Source organism: Mustela nivalis (assembly GCF_964662115.1).
Source record: "Mustela nivalis genome assembly, chromosome: 9".
In the NCBI taxonomy this organism is placed as follows: domain Eukaryota; kingdom Metazoa; phylum Chordata; class Mammalia; order Carnivora; family Mustelidae; genus Mustela; species Mustela nivalis.
Genome location: NC_139028.1, coordinates 93,218,602 through 93,237,812, shown reverse-complemented (window position 1 = coordinate 93,237,812; position 19,211 = coordinate 93,218,602). Strand labels below are relative to the sequence as shown.

The 19,211-nt window shown below is 47.2% G+C and overlaps 1 protein-coding gene and 1 long non-coding RNA gene across 7 annotated transcripts in view; one reads left to right on the top strand and one right to left on the bottom strand.

The window, feature by feature from the left end:
- The window catches only part of PAMR1 (peptidase domain containing associated with muscle regeneration 1), a 151,618-nt gene that overhangs the window by 84,594 nt on the left and 47,813 nt on the right, over positions 1–19,211 (top strand). For all 5 annotated transcript variants that reach the window (XM_082748955.1, XM_082748954.1, XM_082748952.1 and 2 more), the window contains 2 exons: positions 13,533–13,709; positions 18,957–19,085. In XM_082748955.1, the coding sequence (XP_082605081.1) occupies positions 13,533–13,709; positions 18,957–19,085 (306 nt within the window). The remainder of the gene's footprint in view (positions 1–13,532; positions 13,710–18,956; positions 19,086–19,211) is intronic.
- LOC309873418 lies at positions 1,607–5,346 on the bottom strand. Of its 2 annotated transcripts, none has more exons than XR_014316347.1 (3): positions 3,898–5,346; positions 2,972–3,756; positions 1,607–2,521 (listed from the first exon to the last, which is right to left on the bottom strand). It is a non-coding gene; the product is annotated as an uncharacterized lncRNA (long non-coding RNA). The 2 variants fall into 2 exon arrangements; XR_014316348.1 differs by having other exon boundaries at positions 3,307–3,756.

Below are 19,211 nucleotides of genomic sequence, written 5' to 3'. Positions count from 1 at the left end.
CCAGTTCCTGAGCTCCAGCTCACCTGGAAACAGGTTGACTTAAGCTCACGCATCTCACGGAGGGATCGATCATACCAATGCATAGGTCCACTTGGCACAGCTTCACAACACTGCGTGGTAGGGACAGTCCTGGCTAACCCCAGTTTCGGGGGCACCAGACAGTTGGTCTTGGGTGGCAGTGGCAAAGAGGGAGACTTATAGAGCTGAAGGTCTGGCAGTCTTTGGGTCAAAATGCCTGAAAAAGTATTTATTGGGACATCATGCTTAAAATGTTTGGAACCTGAAAGCTTTGAGGTGGGCTGGTCTTCTCTGTGGCAAGACGCCCCACCTCTTCAGCCCACACTTACCAGCCGCTCCCTATTGGCATTTGAGATTTTGACTGCTGTTCTTGAGAGGGTGGAGTAAAAAGGGCCAGTGAAAGCGAGAAGGTGGGGGGCTGAGCGCTGAATGGGGAGAAACGGGAGAAAGGATGAGTAGCTTGACAGGACTTTTAAGAGAGGGAAGGTAAATATATTTTAACGTGTGGGTTTTGTAGAACACGTGGAACCTCCGTGACCACCCACTCTTTCGGTAAAGGGTTTTATTCCCACAAGTGTCCTTTAGCGTGAGCTTTTGGTGGAAAGAGAGGATGAGGTTGGGTATTGTGTCTGGGTCAATAAGTTAGGGACAAAACATCTTTGGACATGGGAGTGTCTCGGAAATATCCCGAAGTCTTAGGCAATACCACTAGCATGGGCTGGAAGTTTGATTTCAAGTCCCCTACATCTGGGATATGCTGGCTAGACAGAAATGGCCGAGAGAATGGTATTGGGTAATCTAATGATTGGCCTTAAGTCAGAAATGATTTCCACCTGCCTCACTAGGGGCAGCCAATCCCCAAGCACGAGAAATTCCCTACCTGTCTCTCCTGAGACCAGCTCTAGAAGCTGTGCTCAATTTGAGGCATGTGCAGGCTGGGGGAGGTGTCATTTCAGTGATAAATGAGGGATGCCGCCACGTGGGGGAGGACCTGTCACCCTCACTGTGGGATATGTGAAAGTCACAAGAACCCAGCTCCCTGCCCCCCGCTTCTCTCTCTTTTTATTTTAAAAGGGAGAGAAATGCAGTGTTTACATTTTCCAGTTCCTGTCCGGGGTAGAGGACCCAGAGGCCAGCTGGAGCTTCGAAAGCTACCAGATCAGTGGCAGAAGGTCTCTCAGATTCCAAGCCTGGTCTGCGTTTAAGGAATTCAGTTTGTCAGCCATCCTAAGATCTGGGCCGAAGCATTAGGTTTATGGTAGAGAGAAAACGTAAGAAAAAGCAAGCCTCATACCTGTAAACAAAACCACTCAAGGAAGACAGAGAATTAGAGTTGGCTGGAGATAGCCTACCCTCTTCATCACAGGGTCTCCCAGAACTCCCCACTCAGCTGCTCTCCTCTCATTTTTTTTCTTGGGTGCAATTATACGTGAGTTGAAGCAGAGTGGGTAGGGTTTGTACCTCAAATCCTTCACCCGTGATGATGGGTGGCCAAACGGCCTTCCATCCTATCCTAGATAAGCGACCTAACCGTAAGGTTCGCCACCCAAACAATTTATGGTGTTTGTGGTAAGTAGCAGGCACTGTCTTATAGGCTTTACATTTAATTTATTTAATCGCACGTGGAGGAACTTAGGCAGAGGGTAAGCTTGCCTAGGTCCCATGGCTGGACATCCGTGTCTTGAACCCAGAGAGTCTGACTCCGTAAGCCACTCCTTGAAACACTCCGTAACACCACCACGGTAAGCAATAGGTTCAGCTCGGGTCGATCTGCTGGCTGTATTCTGGCCGAGTCATAAAGGAGCATGGTGTTAGTGGGGAAGTCTGGCTGTCTCTTGGACACTCTAGATGTCCTGAGGGAAACTGAGGCACCGGGCAGATCAAAACTCTAACCATTTTCTGGGATAGCTGTCCCCAGGATTACGTGTCTTACTCTGATTTAGCATAACAAGTGAGAATTTCTCTTTCTCCTGGTCAGCCTTGATAATTAGACTCATGTGTCTGTTTGCAGAACAACAGAATGAAGGGTGAGCCATGTTTCACGTCCAGCCCTGACACTTTGTAGCTTAGCTCTTTTATGGGTTTATTCTGTCAAGATCATCTATGTGTAAACTCAGGCTGTGGAATGGGAGAAGCAGGCCTGGAATGAATAAAGGAAAGCGTTTTTTTTTTTCCCCCTTCTTTTTTGGCATAACGCAGTTGATGGATCTAGCAGGGGACAGAGACACAATCTCCTTCCAGTAAAATTAAAGATGGGTTTTAACCAATTGATTTCAACCTTGCATGAGGACCTACTGTCTGCCTGACACTAATGTCAAGCAGGTAAGAGAAGTGTCCCCGTCAGCTGGGCAGCACATGAGGATGCGTATTTCTGTCACTCTTCTTCCGCCTCTGCAGTTGGGCCAATGTCCTAATTCCCGCAGGGCGGGCGTCTTCAGCCCCATCCTCTCTGAGGTCCTGGCTGCTTCAGAGGGCGGAGCTGGTGGTCTGGCAGCAAGTTTCCCTGTGAGCAGAAGTCTGGTCAGTTGGTTTGGTGATTGGAAAACCGGGGCTGTCGCCAGAAAGGAGTGAGGAACACATTCAGGCATCATTAGCTCATGGGGAGACACAGCAATTGTCTTCATAAGCTGAATTCATGCTTGGTTAAAAAAAGATTTCCAGCCGGTTCAATGGAAAACCACTAAATGGAGGGGATGTTGGCCCAGTTTGCGTCAGATCAAATGAATCATTTGAAGACTCTGGGGAACTAAAGCGTCTGTGTTTTTCAGAGTCTCCCCTCCACTTATTTCATAGATTCCCTTTACAGGTGACAACGAATCCCCTGATGCTGGGATCTTAACTCAGAATCAACAGCGATGGTGGGGCACACCGGAGATGTCTTGGGACAAGGAGCCTGAACTTAACCTCTAGCTGGTCACGTCTGCTCCCCTCTTCCCACACGCCCTTGGCTCACCTGGGTATGAGTGGAAGGGGGGGCTTGGCTGCCAGTAAAGAATCTTTGTTGCAGGACTTCTTGGTCTGGCTTTCTGCCTCCTAGTGGGTGGTTGACTGCCTGCTTTTCAGCGGTGCTCAGCCTCCCTTCTAGGCAAGCCCAGCTCCCCTGGTCCAGCCCATTGGTGGAAGAGAACACGTGAGCATCCCAAGTCTTTGTGGAAACAAGCGACAAATGGCAAGAAACCAAAACATTCACCAGGAATGGACCCAATGGATTCCTCATACCACAAAATTGAGACTCCCATAGTGTCCCAGCAAGAGATGTTTCTAACATCACGCTTTGTCAGCACTCACCTTTCCTGGGAAATCGCATGCGTTTCCTGTGCCCACATTCATGCATTTACTCAGCAGACTTGCTTGTGCCCCAGACCTGATACTTGGTGCTGGCTGCTGCCATGGTGGATAAGGCGAAGCCTGTTTCCTGCAGGCACTTGCAGTCCGCTCAAGGAGCTGATGGTCCAGTCTGGCGTTTTCCAAAGTGGGTTTCATGGAATTCTAATGTTGGAAGATCTTGAGCAAAAATAAAGAGCCCAAACCTAGGATGTTAGGATGAACAGAGTCTGGGGGAGGTGGCAAGTGGCCGTGCTCAAGGCATTTGTAGATGTTGCAAAGCCATGTAATAAAGCAAGCTGTGATTAGCATTTTACAAGGTTAAGCCCAGAACCTCTTTTCACATCCTACCTTATACGATCCGGGGGAATGAGGGCTCCCTGGAATGTAGTTTGGAAAACTCTGCTCTCTTGCCTGTAATGAATGCGACATTGCAGAATACCTCACCGTGACGGAGGAGAAGGGGAAAGAAGGAATGCGTATCTGTGCAACGCGGGCTTCTCTTCAGACTTCTACTGCGGGCCTGGCTGGAAATCTGATGCCCTCATCGCTTACCGCCTTCTGGGAGGGCGGAAGAGCCGTGGAGATGCCCCAGGAACACGGTCAGTCTGGGATCACTGGACAAATGGAATCTGATGGATTCGAGTACAACCGGGGAGTCCCAGGGCTGTGGCCTGACTTCCCGGCTCAATGGGATCCTTGGTGCCAGTCACACGGTCTCCCCTTCCCAAAAGAGGGCACTGTCTGAGCATCCTTCTCACCCCCAGGGGCACTGAGACCCACCACCCTTCCTCACCGTCTCTTCTCCGCCCCACCTGCCTCACTGCACACCCGGAGGCTTGTCCCCAGTTCCCCCATTATCTACTCTGGTGTTTACGGGCTCTGGTATAACCCAGTCGCTGGGACCCTGATTTACACACACCCTGAAGCGGCCTGGGCTCTTCGCGCTGGGGCCGTATCCCACAGCGACAGCACGTGACTTGGAGTTAGTTTTGAGCTGCTCATCGACCTGTTGTTTGCTGTTTCTGGGAACTTCTTTATTCCTGCCTTTGCTAAATATTGTTCCCGTTGTCATGCAACGCGGCTTCTCCCTCGGCCCTAGCACAGCCTGCCTCCTCTCTCTGCCCTGACTTGTTTCAGACTGGATAACCACAGGGGCAACGGGTGAGGCATAAAACCGGTTGTTCTTTCAAAGGCTATCCTGCGGAAGTGGACTCGAGTCGCCGTGACCTCAGTGAAGACTCAGCCCTCACGTTTCATAGTTGTGAAATGCATCTTTGGTACGGATGTGCCCGTATTTGAATACACAGGCGTGCAGAAGAGGAGAGATGTGGATGGGTGTGACTGTGTATATATGTGGGGTGTACAGGATTGGGGTTTCAAGTATGGGCCAGGGTTTGACTCTGTCGCTTATGGCTGCTTTTCTCAAGCAAGTTCCTTAACTCCTTTCATGTGACCTTCCCCCCTTCCACCCTGTAGACTGAGGATAATAGTGTCTTTCGAGTTTAGTGCTGGGGTTAAATGAGATAAGACTTAAAAGGCTTACAGGAGCATCTTGCAAACAGGGAGTGCTCCAGAAACGAGAGCCACCCCTGCCTTCCACTGTTCTTCCCACCAGCTCACGTTTCACAGGGAATTGAAAGGAAATACTGGGTGTTCTGTCTGTACTAGGATGGGAGTTTCGAGGTCTTGTGTCCCTAACAGGAGATGTTGCCCCTGACCGCATGTTGTGATTCCAGAGTGGAATCCTCAGGCAGGAAGTTGCCGCAACCTCATCGGGTTCTAGCCTGCAGAGCTGGGGCAGGTAGCTCTGAGGAGGGCTAGCCTGCCCTGCGCTCCTGCCAGCTTAGGGCTTAATGAACCGGACATACCATCAAAAATGCATCATCCTCACTCAGCATCCGTCCACACTTGACCTGTGCTGCTGGCCAGCTGGCTTTGGTAGAAGGAAAATCTGCCTTCTGCCTGGCACAGTGACCGTGGATATGAAGTCAGTACACTAACTCTGGAAGCTATTGGCAAGGAGGTAGATGTGGCCGACCCAGACTCCTGTGTGGCCTTGACATGCTCTGATTCAGAAGGAAGGGTTTGGAAGTGTGGAAGAGGGGCTGGCAGGGGCGGGGGCTGGGGGGATAGTTTGTGGAATTCTTGGGTCCAGGGAAATCCACACTGGATTTTTAGGGGCTAGCTTAAATTTTATTGTTTTCAACTTAGCCATTCTAATGCTTCAGTTGATGTCATATTTGCTGAATTCTATTGCCAAGTACTTTTAGATGCATTATTAAATGTTTTTCGTAGTAGCCAATTCTACTAAAAAAATAAGATCGAGGCAGCTCATATTCCAACAATTGAAATAACCCAGAAGCAGCTGTCCTTCAAGGATTTCCAGCACCACAGTTGCTGAGGATAATGGCAACTGGGGATTCTGCCAAATGCCAGAGTTTAGGTTTTGTTCCCTTGGACTATGGATGTAGAATTTCTATTTCTAGAAGAGAAGCAGCAGGAGGTAAACCATGTCCTATTTAAATAGGTGTCTGAAGAGGGGTGTTAGAGATCTAGAAGCAAGGGGAGGAGCTCAGAATGCCATGATTTTAATATGAGCCTAAAAATGCCGTGTATGTGTGGGCCTCAGGAGAAGACATTATTACTCACCCCCTTCGCTCCCGTTGCCATCTGTGCCTTAGCCCGAGACGGGATGGCTTTGTATCCTGCAGAGCAGAATGGTAAATGTCTTGATAAATCTGCAGTTGTTCTTTCAAAGCCCTTTCTGCTCATTGCCTTCTTCGGTCACAGGGACATCAACAGCCCCATCAACTGTACATCTACCCACTTGTGGCTTCGGGCTAAGGCGCCTTGTCTACCACGACAGTCCACCGGCATACAAGAGGGACAGACTCAGGATTAACATCTGGGGGGTCTGATTCCCAAATATGTCCATCTCATCAGTGCTGCATTCGTGACACTGCGAGGTCAGAGGTGGGAACCCTCTAGAATCCAGGTAGCGTGTGGGAAGGAATGAGACTCTGGCCCTAGAAAGAGGTGGGTTCTGGTCTTTCTTTCAGCTGAAAACGGCGCCACCTGGGGCCGTGTACTTACCCTATCTCTTCCTCAGTTTCCTCATCTGTTAAGTGAAGAAAGTCAGACTTGCTTTGAAGGCTGGTCAGGAGGATTCAACGAGCAGGTATAGGCCCAGGGCTTGGAAGCATTCCCTGGAGGTGCTGGGACCCGGGGTGCCTAGAAGGATGAAGGCAGGTTCACAGTGGAGAGCAGCCTGCTTTATAAAGGTGAGCAGGGAAATCAGGTGACAAACTGATTTTGGCCTCCCTGTCCCCCCCCCACAGTACGCATGCCCCCAAACCAGACTCCTATGGACTCCATTAAAAGTTTTATCACTCCTGGTACCCAGAGGGGGTGATGAAAACCTTGACTCCACAGCTGCCATTATCTCATTAACAAGAGGAGCTGTGGGAGGGGGCAGCCAAGGTCACGGAGGTGGGGAATCCAGCCAGGCTGGCCGACTAAGGTTCTGGAGAACACACGGAGTCTGCAAGCTTTCCCTGTCCCGTGACTCCCAGTGCTGCCTGCCTGGGCTTTGCTTGTCATCGGTCCTGATCCTGTGAGCAGCTGGCCTGACCCTGGGGCCGTCAGGAAAGTTGTGGGCCGTGGAACCGTTCTCAGTCTGGGGAGCGCAGATCCTACCGGAGGAGGGGGGCTGGGAGTGGGGGGCCCAAGCTGTCCAGTCGGATCTCCCGCTGAGGCAGACATCTTTCTTCCTCCCTCTGGTCTCAGAAGGTTTCTAGAATGCAGGATGGTAAAGACTCGGTAGAGGTGTTACTTACATGTGGTTAGCTGGGGGGACCCGGAGGTTTGGATGGACAGAAAGGAGGAAGGGCACAGAATGAAAGCACCTTTCTTTGCCACCTTCTGGGGTGGTCTTGGTCTGGGCCTTTAATCTAACAACTGAGGTCTCAATCATGCGAGGAACAGGCGGACCTTGTTTTCCAGAAGAATCCTCTGAGGTTTTTCAGATGGACCTTAATGGCCATCAGGGTCAACATATTTCCTTAAAATCTGGTGTTGAGCACCTGGCCCTCGGAGACCACGCTCTGGGGGACGCAGTTGCTCCCCGCCTGTTGGAGGGATCCCCTGTCCGTCAGCTGGAGAGAAACAGATCAGGGCTGGCGGGCCTCCTGGCGGACTCTCAGGCTGCGGAGGAAACCCGCAACATTATGGGTGAAGATGACGCCAGCGGCTTTCTTCCAGCCCTTCATTTATTCGATGGCTGCTCTGTGAAGCCACGCCTGCCCCAGCTCCTCAGCGTGGCCGTCATGGCCTCAGGATTCCCATTGTCAAAGCAGGACCGGGGGAAGTGGCTTCCATTTTCCAAAGCAAGTTCTGGAAGAAGCCAAGTGGACCCATGGAAATGGACTCCCCCCTGGTGAGGAGACACCGGGGTGGCCTCTGCCCCATCGGCATGGCCGCTGAGAGGGCCCCCAGAGCAAAGCTCAGGACACTGAAGTCCTTTGCAACTCTCTTGCTTTCATTTGCGCCGATTTAAGAAAGAGGGAAAGGGGATACCTGCACACACAGGGTAATTATGCAGCAACTTAAAACCACTTTTGAAGACTACTCAGTGTCAAGAGAAGACATCTCTAATCTGAGAGAAAAAAAGGCAGTTTCTTTCTTTCTTTTCTTTTCTCTTTTTTTTTTTTTTAAGATTTTATTTATTTATTTGACAGAAGCAGCCAGAGAGGGAACACAATCAGGAGGAGTGGGAGAGGGAGAAGCAGGCCTTTCTCTGAGCAGGGAGCCCAATGCAGGGCTCAGTTCCAGGACCCTAGAATCATGACCTGGGCCAGAAGCAGACGCTTAACCACTGAACCACCCAGGGGCCCCCAAAAAGCAGTTTCTAACACAGAACATGATTTGTGATCAGTTTGGGGAAGAAGACTGTCCACATGTGTCAGTATCTGCATGTGGGTATGTATGTCCATTGAAATAAGACAGTTTGAAGGACAGACAGCAAAATATTAACATTATTCCCAAATAGTTTGTATTCCTTTATTTATGATTTTATTTTGGAAGCTTTCATAAGAAATTATTTATATTAAAACGTGTCATGTTTGATTAAAGAAAAAATAATATATTATCTAACGGAAAAGCTTGGGGGTGAATAAATGTGCTTGGTGCCGGAGCTCTCGGAGCACGATTTTGTCACGGTCACTTTCTATGTGCTTCTTTCCTGGGAATCACTGATGGGACAGAACACCTCAGTTGCTTGTACAGGGCTTTGTTCCTAACTAGGCAAGGGGGGACGTGCGCATCTCTAGCTGGTCAAGCCGGGGCTCGTCCTGGTCTGTTTCCCCCTGAGCTACAGCCTTGTTCACCTCCCTAGGTGATCCTACTGGCCTCCCTCCTTCCCAGAATTAATTCTCTGGAAAGGTTTTGACATTTCTCTTTACTTCTTCTCCTCCTTAGTGCTTTTCCTTGTTTTCTTCACTGGTGAAGTGAAGTAATAGGGCTACATCCTTTAAACTTAAAAGAAAATATATTACTGGTCTCACTGGGTCCTGTTGAAGGTTGAATTGCATGAACAGCGTAAAAGCATTTACTTACACAGATGCTGAACAGCTTTAGTATACACACGTGACAACATCCAGTAACTTCTGTCCTTAGGGCTTCTCTCAGGGCTAGTTTCTGGAACTGGCCTTTTGCCCCATATTGAAATTCACTGAAATCTGGACAGCTAAAGCCAAATGACCAGTATGCTCTTTCTGCAAAGATAATTCTAATAAATGGAGAAAAAGCAGTCCAGGAGGTTGCTTTTCTCTGCGTACTGCCTTTTGAAATCTCTTCAGCTGGCCAACTTTAGGTATTTCTTATAGAACATTTCACTCATCTATTTATTTCTTACACATATATTTTGGGAGCACGTTCTTTTCTTTGTTAAAGCTGGGGAGGAAGAAGGGTGATGGGCTTGCCAGACCAGACGGGACGGGCTCGAATCACCAAAACATTAAAACCATGGTCTCAGTCTCTGCCTTCGGCTCAGGTCATGATCTCAGGGTCCTGGGATCTAGCCCTGCATTGGGGTTTCTGCTCAGCAGGGAGCCTGCTTCCCTTCCTCTCTCTCTCTCTGGTTCTCTCTGCCTACTGATCTCTGTCTGTCAAATAGATAAATAAAATCTTAAACAAACAAACAAACAAACCATTGTCTCTTCTGGCTCTTCCACAGATATCTACCCGTGATCTGATTTAACCGCCCTGACCATGTGAGTCCTCTAGATTTGGTGCTAACGTCCATCCTACATTCTCCTAATCATGGTTGGCGATGGTGTGTTTGCATCGTCTTTTTGCCCAAAGCTGCCTCCTCTGTGAAACCGTGGCTTCCACGAGTCTGGAGATGGTGTCTGATTTTCTCCCCAATTGGATCCCAGCACCCAGCCTCTACTGGCCCATGTGGACTCTTGGGAAATACTTGTATGATGAAAGAATGGATTCATCAGTTCACCTATACTCTTGGGACTGTGCTCAGTGGGGAAACTCAGGGGTTAAATGACTTGCTGTGGGTCAGATTTTTTGTTTGTTTGTTTGAGAAGACACAAGTTCCCAGTGGATGCTGTAACAAATTATCACAGACTTATTAGTAACTTAAAACAGCACACCTTTATTTCCTACCGTGCTGGAAGTCAGAAGTTTTAAATGAGGCTTTTGAGGCTAAAACAAAGGTGCCAGTGGGCCTGCATTCCTTCCTGAGGCTCCAGGGGGGAATCTGTTTCTTGTCTAGCTTCTAGAAACTGCCGGCTTTCATTGGCTCATGGTCCCTCACTCCGTCTTCAGAGCACATCAGTCCAGTCTGTTTCTGCTGTCACATCTCCCTTTCTGATTCTGGCCATCCTGCCTCCCTCTTGCAAGGGATCCTTGCGATGATGTTGGGCCCACCTAGACGATCCAGCCTCCTCTTCCCATCTCAAGATCCTTAAACTGGTTGTGTCTGCAAATCCCTTTTGCCATGTTAAGCAATATTTTCATAGTCCGGGGCGCTAAGATGTGGGCATCTTTGGGAGGACTATTATTCCGTATGCCACACACAGAATCCTTGGAAAGGAGTCAGTTGACCGAACTGCTAGACAGAGCAGGCTTCCCGCGATCATTCTCTTTGCATAAGATGACAATGCCCCAGACCTTACCTATGAAATTAAAATAATGGGCTTGGGAGGGCAGAGGGGAGCTTGCTCACTGAAGTTAAAAGAAATGCCAATGAAGGCATTTTAGGGAATTAATTCCTGGGTCAAAAGAAGGCCCAGAATATTCCACAGCTAGGCCAGAAGTGAACAAGCCTGCTGCTTAGGGGGAAATGGGCTCCACTCTCTGTTGGAGTAGAGCAGACCTTACTTGGCCTTGCATGTTTAAGTATGAAGTCTTATAAAAGTTGCAAATTATTTTTATCCTGCCATTGTCCTCCTGGGAGTTATTAGCGTTTCTAAATTCTTAGAATACCTAGAAGGATGTAGTGCTTGCCCTAAGGTGGACAGAGGGAGGGGGTTTTGGGAGGGGAGAACACACAGGGCGGGACAACGTGGGGGACTGGAAAGGAGGGGTTTGGACCGAAGGCAGGCAACCTGGACCAGCTGTTCCAGGTCCTTCTCTAAGGATGGAGGGGGCCCAGCTCTGATTCACCAGCAATACACGAGGGTTCCAGTGGCTCCACATCTTGGCCAACTCTTGTTACTTTCCTTTCCTATAGACATCTAACTTCTGTGAGGTGGTACCTTTTCATGGTTTTGATCTGCATTTCCCCAGTGACTTGTGACGTCAACCATCTTCTTATGAGTTATTGGCCATTTGTTAAGCTTCTTTGGAGAAATATCTGTTTGTGCTACTTGCCTCCTTAAAACACTTGGGTTGTCTTTTTGTGGTTGAGTTGTAGGAGTTCTCTATGTATGTTTGATATTAAACCCATATCAAATATTTAATTTGCAAAACTTTGCTCCCATTTTCTAGGCTTTTTACTTCCTGGACAATGTCCTTTGCTGCACAACATTTTTAAAATGTGATACAGTCCAGCTTATCTGTTTTTCTTTTGTTGTTCATGTTTAGGTGTCATTTCTAAGGGTTGATGGCCAAATACGATGGAGATGTACTCTTGTGTCTTCTCCTCTTTTTCACTTTTTTTTTTTATTATTATTTTTTTAAGATTTTATTTATTTATTTGACAGAGAGAAATCACAAGTAGATGGAGAGGCAGGCAGAGAGAGAGAGAGAGAGGGAAGCAGGCTCCCTGCTGAGCAGAGAGCCCGATGTGGGACTCGATCCCAGGACCCTGAGATCATGACCTGAGCTGAAGGCAGTGGCTTAACCCACTGAGCCACCCAGGCGCCCTCCTCTTTTTCACTTTTAACCAGTAAGTTCTCATGTACATTTCAGAAGCCATTTGCGTCACTGGGCCAACATCAGAAACCTGGGAAGCTCAGCTAAGTCTGTCCTGGTGTCTGTCCTAGATAGGCCCACAGAGTAGTGGGGGAAGCAAAACTTTGCTAGTGACACGATCACAGTAATCACTCCCAGTCATTCCCAAATGCCAGTGTAAGGACCTTTGCTGGTCTGCCGAAGTTTGTGGGAAAAGAAATGAGAGCATTTTTAATATAGCTAAATTTTTTCCATTTAAGGTACTGTCCCTTATTATGCAAGTGGTTCCTTTCTTTCTTTTTTTAAAGATTTTATTTATTTATTTGACAGACAGATCACAAGTAGGCAGAGAGGCAGTTAGAGAGAAGGTGGGGGAAGCAGGCTCCCTGCCGAGCAGAGAGCCTGATGCGGGGCTCGACCCCAGGACCCCGGGATCACCAATGGAGCTAAAGGCAGAGGCTTTTAACCCACTGAGCCACTCAGGTGCCCCACAAGTCATTCCTTTCTATGAAGCTAGAATGTTCTTATGACCTGAGGCTGACAGGAGATGGTGATGGTTTCTTTAGATGCTTCTACCTGGCAGATTAAGGATGATCAACTCAGTGTCAGACTTCCAAATTTAGGGGAGGAAAATAGAAGACTAAACTGAGAAATTCGAGAGGTTAGAAGTCACCGCAGATGTTAGCATGGGTTTATGTGGGCCTGCAAATCATGTTGGGGGATCCCTGCCCAGGGCTTTAAGGGAAGCCTTCACAGAGGAGCCAGATTCACTTTCTCCCTCAAATATCTGACCTATTTCTTCCTCAATCGTCGTCTTTGTGCAAAACTTTGAGACATGGAGAGTAGGGAAGAAAGAATAGCAAATCAAAGCTCAGTCTGTTTCTTGGACTGGGTTCCCCTGGGCAGCCGCCGACTGATTCCCCTTATAGATTTTACCAGATGGTTTTTTCTTTTTCATTTACTTAAGGTATGTTTTAAAAAAGAAAGAAAGACAGAAGTCCTACCCAGAAAGGAATACTTTTTTTTTTTTTTTTCTCATGGGAAAGAACACTCAGTTGTATTTGGGGACTGAATGAAGTTCTGCCAATGACTTCACCCTGGTAAAGCACTGAAATTCTCCCAAACATACTAATTAAGATACTTTTTGTCTTTTCTGTTGGTTTTAGCTTTGAAGATACGATAAAAATGGCATGCTGTGAAATCGAGGAGCCAAGTTTGGAGGAAATGACATGGTCTCTATTTGGCAGTTAGTCTTGAACTTGAATGACCTAGTCTAGCGAAGGTTCTCCAAACTTGTTTGATGGTCCCAGCACCTGGGTTGTGCTGGACAATCGTTCAGCTGAATGGTTCCTCCTGGAATTGTGCAGTGCACAACCTATGCAGCTGTAAGCAGTAGCCTGATATACCCTAGCAAAAATAGAAATGAGCATAGACATCAAGAAATGTATGCTTGTTTATAAATTATTTTTGTGCATATCCACTTAGATTATATATAGATAAAACATGAGCTCTTTTCCTTGTTTTTTTCTTTTTAACTTAAAAAATAAAAATGAATACTATTTTAAACAGAATTTCACCTATGCCCCAGGGGATGGTTTTGGACACCCTTCAGGGTAGGCCACCCTAGTTTGGAGACACCAGCCTAGGAAGAATTCACACGGTCTTCTCTATCATTCGGGCAGGGCGATGCATTTGTATGCCAATTTGTGGCTGCAGAGTACTTACTGGTCTAACCCCTTCCTACCAGAATCCCTGTCCTCAACTGCTGCTTCTCATTTCAGAGTATACAGTCATTAATGAAGCCTGCCCTGGAGCCGAGTGGAATATCATGTGTCGGGAGTGTTGTGAATACGATCAGATCGAGTGTGTCTGCCCTGGAAAGAAGGAAGTAGTGGGTTACACCATCCCTTGCTGCCGGAATGAGGAGAATGAATGTGACTCCTGCCTCATTCACCCAGGTGAGTGTGGAGTGGAGGCCTCAGGCTGCCTTTGTGTTTTCTGAGGGTTGTGAATGAGAAGAGGCCGATCACTTAACTTTGGGCAGGCAGATATCAGAGGCTGTGATGCCATGATACTAAAAGTGGCATAATCCTGACTGTTCAGGCAAAGGGAGTAGAAGAATTAGGACCCTTTTTACTGTTAACATAATAAATCTGTGAATTCATCCACTCATTCATTCATTTGACAAAAGACTCAGCAGCTCCTGTGGACCATATCAGATACTGGGAATACAATGATTAAAAAAAAAAAAAAAAGACACATTCCCTGCATTCCCGGAGCTTGCAGCCTGGTGGGGGAGATGGAGAAGTAAGCAGGCATCTGTGGTACAGTGTGGTGAGCTGTGAGAGAGAAGCACAAGGTACTATGGGAATATTGGGGGTGTCGGAGACTTCCTGGAGGAGGTGATATGTGTGCTGAGGATGGAAACAACAAACTGAAGAGGGTGGAGGGGATCTGATAGAGAGATCAAGCCATAGAGGAGAGCATGTGCTAAGGCCCTGTGGTGAGAGAAAGCTTGGGGTTTTGGGAATTGTAAGTTCCTTGGTCTGGCTGAAGGTATGTGTATGAGTGTGTGTGTGTGTGTGTGTGTGTGTGTGTGTGTGAGATGAAAAATATGGAGAGTGATAGACAAAGAGAAAACATTATAAGAGAACAATCTCAAGAAGAGAACAGGGCTAGACCCTGAAAGGTTTGCATGTTGCGCTATGACTTCAGGTTATATCCTGAAGCTATTTTAGCTACATCAGAGATCTTTGAGTGAAGACATGAAAGCTGATTTTCTCTGTGGTTGCAGTATAGAGAAAGGATTGGAGGAAGGCCAGGGCAGGGGCTGGGGTGGAATAACAGGGACCTTAATAAATGTAGAAGCCCTGTGCATGGAGAGCGGTGGAAGGATTTCAGAGATACGCAAAAGAGTGGAATTGACAATTTGAGATTGGCTGCTTGGGGAAGGGAAGAGCAGAAGTCAAGCATGAGGCTCGGGCTCTGAGCTGGACATTTAGGAGGTGGTCCCAGTAATAGGAGAGCATCTGAAGGTGAGACGGGACCTTCCCAGGTCACAGCCTGCGTTCTCTTGCCTTCTTCCAAGCCACCATATCTCCACCAACCAGGGGACAGCAACTGTTCTTTCCACCTGTCTGCCTGGAGGCTCGTGTGGACACTGAGCCTCAGACTGAAGGTGTTTCTAGCATGATTAGCAAGTCATGGAACAATTTCTAGGTGCTTTCCTATTTGCGGCTTGGCATATCTGACTTTTCTCAGGGGGGTCTTACATTTACCTTTGAGGCAGATTAAAAGGAGGACAGAGAGAGTTTCCAACATACTTTCCTTAGGCTGAAGACTGAAAGGCTGTCAAAAGTGTATTTGTGGGATTTTCTCTCATTTCTCCCTTTCCCCTTCTTTTGCAAACACACAGCATGATGCACATAACTGCCAGGAACTTTCTTCTGTGGGAAGCTATAGAAGTAGAAAGCAAATGGGACTCAAGTAAACTAATAATACTTTTAAACCATCTTCCTTCTTAGACGAGAGCAATGCTGAATTTGATAATTGGGAGTGATCTCAGTATAGCCTTTGTACATTTTGATTTAGAAAAGAAATCCACTGCCTGAGTTCCCCGACGGTGAGTGTGCTTTGTAGGGACATAGTGGAGGAATCCCTCCAAATTTTCTAAGGTCGTTTTGAGAGCTCAACCAGGATCTCCCAACTAGGGGTCCTTGTCTTGGCAGGTGTGTGGAAGTCTTTGAATAATTTTCAATATTTTAAGGAGTCTAGAAGTCACCTTTAAGGTGAGAGAGAGCTGGAGAGAGAGCTCCAGAGGTGGTGTTTGTCCTTCTTACTGTATTGTACAGACAGCAGTCACTACCTGCCTCAACCGCACACGACAGCTTCCTGTTATGTCATTCCGGAGGTGCCTGACGTCACGCCCTTGAGCAGTGCTGGGAACCATCTTTGAATCTAAGTAGAGGAGAGCTAGTTACCCTGAAAGAGAAGGCTACCTAGAAGCTTCTTTTCTTTTTCTGATTTTCAAAACAGTGAGTTGATATCCTAGCAGTCCCTATTGGCGATCAGAAAGTGTATGTGTGGGTGATTATGAACTCAGGTACTTTTACTGATGTGGTTTAATCCACTGCAATCATGATTCATTTTCATGCGTGCATCCCCCCCCCCCCCCCCATGTCAGGACCCTGGGGAGCCTCTTGCGTCCTGAGTTCTTCAGATAAGACCACTCTAGAGTTTGAAAACTTTCCTGATTTCCAATGTGACAAGATGTTTCAGAATCTTCTCATGTCTTTTCTGCCCCAGATCTGGAATTGGCCATTTCTCCAAGGAATTCTGGTCTGAGGCCATACTCTGGGCTCCTAACGTGTTCCTTGTTACTGGACTGTCACTGTTTCACTAGGACTATTATTTACTTATTTCAAGTGGGTGGGGCTAAGAAATGGCATTTTTTAAAAAAGAACAAAATGAGTCAATGCTGATACTTGAGTTCAAATGTAATATTCCAAGGTTGTTTAATTAACTTTGTTGACTTTGTATATCTTTTCTGTCATGTGGACAGCCTGTTTCCTAATAATATTAACCTGATCACTTGTTGCTTGGTTTTATAGCATAATATAACTGCACAAAATAGCAATGGCACTGATTTTGTTTGCAGTAGCACCATTAATACTAATAAGACCACTGATGGTTTTGGCTTTTATTGACCTTAGAATATATCCCACTCAATATGTATAGTCAAAATTCTATGTTTTGAAGCCAACTGATATTGTCCTTTTGTCTGTGGTGTTATACCACCTACTTGATACATAGAAAGGTTTATTATTTCCATCTGTTTTCTATATTTGACAACATAAGCAAATATATGTTTGTGTATTATACATATATATATATATATATATATCTTTCCCCTTCTTGCACAAAAGATAGCCTACGAGAAATGCTGCTAACTACCTTGCTTTTTTCTCTTGACAGTATCTGCTGGATATCACTCACTGACAGTATAAAGCCATTTTTTTCTTTTATTTTTACAGTTGCCTATAACTGCATTGTGTAGGTTGGTATAGTTTATGAGTATTTGGGTTGTTTCCAAGCTTTTGCTATTATAAATAACACTACAGTGAGTAGTCTCATGCATATATCATTTAGTATTTTTGCAGTGTTCTTTGGGGTATGTCCCTGGGAGAGAGACTGCTGAGTCAGAGAGAGGGACGTATGTCGTATTGTCAACCTTTGCCTTGTCCGCCTTGCACTTGGCATTCACAGCAGCCACATGTGAGGGTACTGTTTTCCCAAAGCCTTGCAACAGAAATCGTGAATTTTCGCCAACGTCAAGGGTGAGAAATGGGATTGCGGCATGGTTTTAGAATTTCTGTTGTTTATCTCATCATGGTAGACAACTGTCTCTTTTCTGGTGGCGGTGGTTACAGGCAGATCAGCATCCATGCTCACAGTCACAGGGATGTCTGTAGTGATGTCCAATGGTCTCCAGCAGACCTGGGGCCCTCTCTGGACCAAGTCTGCTGTATATGTTCCTGTAGTTCCAGGCTATGTAGCTCTGAGCTCGAGCCTCTGGCTTTTGTGGCAAAGTTGTGAGCTCCCGAGTGTCTTTTTGTGATAGCCTTGCTCACCTTCATCACCGGGCTGGTTTTTCTGGCTTGGGGTCTCTAAAAGCCGTGAAGTTACCGTGCTCAGAGTGAAGGTTGGCAGGGCCAGTGGGGGCAGACTCTGAGTCTGTTTGCCTCCTCAATGGTGCAGCGGATAGGGAACCCAAGAGGGGCAAGGGACACATGGGAGAAGATGGCCTTGGGAAGAGTAGTGACTCCACTGGGACCCAGCTGTGGGCCACATGAGCTACTGGAACTGGGTGAATCATATTAGCAGCTCTTTGGTGGGGAAGAAGCCCTGGGACGGGGAAGCCACGTTGGGTGGTGTGCAAGGGGAGGACCATGAGCCTCTGTCCTCCAGAAACCACACAGACATACGCTGCATTTCTGCACTACGGGTCAAGGAAAACCTCATTTCAGACCAAATCAAAGACATGTGCTCTCAGCTCGGGGAAACGCCGGTTATCTCGAACAGCTGAGGAGCCCGGATTTGCAGCTCATCCATCCAGCCACATGTCTGTCTCATTCATTCACTCAAACTGTATTTACTGAACATTAGCTATGTTGCAGATATTATGTTAAATGCTGGGGATATGCTATTGAACGAGATGCAGTTCCTGACTTCGGACTGTCATAGGAAAACAGATAACAGGCAGTTAAGATTACACACGACGTATGCAACGGTGGGGATAAAATGAGTGGAGGTATGGGAGTGCAGAACGAAGATCACAGTTCACATCTGGGGTGTATGTACTATGTGCCAGGCCCTTTATATGTGTTAACTTAATTTTTAAATCAACCTTAAGAGGCAGCTACAATTTTTAACCCTTGTTTTACAGATGATGACATTGGGGCACAGAGACTTAAGCAGTTTGCTCAAGGAAACACAGCTGGACCATGGCAGACCCTAAACGTAGCTCTCCATTTTGATAAGTGGGATTGGATTATCTCTGTCATCACAGTTGCCCCTCCCCCACTCTAAGAGACCATGTTATAAAAATGACCCTTACCGGGGAACCTCTCAACCCTGTCTGGTGTGACCTGCTTGGGGGCAGCTCGACACCTTCCAGGGAGAGCCCATTATTAGATGTCAGGGTTGTTCCCAGTGGCATACTTTGGTTATAGAAGGATAGGACATAGAAGAATATTTAATGGAACAGGGAGATACTCTCTATTAAGACCTGAAAAAATGAGCAATGAAAACAGAATGTATGGTATATAGTGTAAGCCTAGTTTTTTCTTTTTTTTAATTGCTTTTCTATATACACAGAGAGAGTGTGTTACTAGAAGTTGTTCCCAGGCGATGGCCCTTTAGGTGTTCTTAATTTCATTCTATTTGTTTGCCTGAATTTTCTCAATAGTCCACGAGAAGCATGTGGCGTGTCCACCACTGACTTGGAACACGGTTAGGACCACCCTCCTAGACTTCTCGCTGCAAATTCTGGTGACTCTGGCATTTTCCTAGGAATGAGCATTTTCCCCCCCAAGGGCTCTGGCGCCTTTCCAGGCGAAGCCCTGAGAAAGTCCAGCTGCTCTCGCACGCCGCCCATCGAACCTGCCACTGCGTAATCCGACCCCCTGTGCTCGCACATGTTCCAGGTTGCACCATCTTTGAAAACTGCAAGACCTGCCGGAACGGCTCATGGGGCGGCACGCTGGACGACTTCTACGTGAAGGGGATCTACTGTGCTGAGTGCCGTGCGGGCTGGTACGGAGGAGACTGCATGCGTGAGTAGACCCCGAGGCAGCACCCCCCTACACCCCCACTGCCACCCCTGGTGCAGGCTGCTTTCAAGGCTCAGCTTGCAACAGACTGAGGTTTAGCTGGTTGCAATCTGAGTTCTGAAAAGCTGT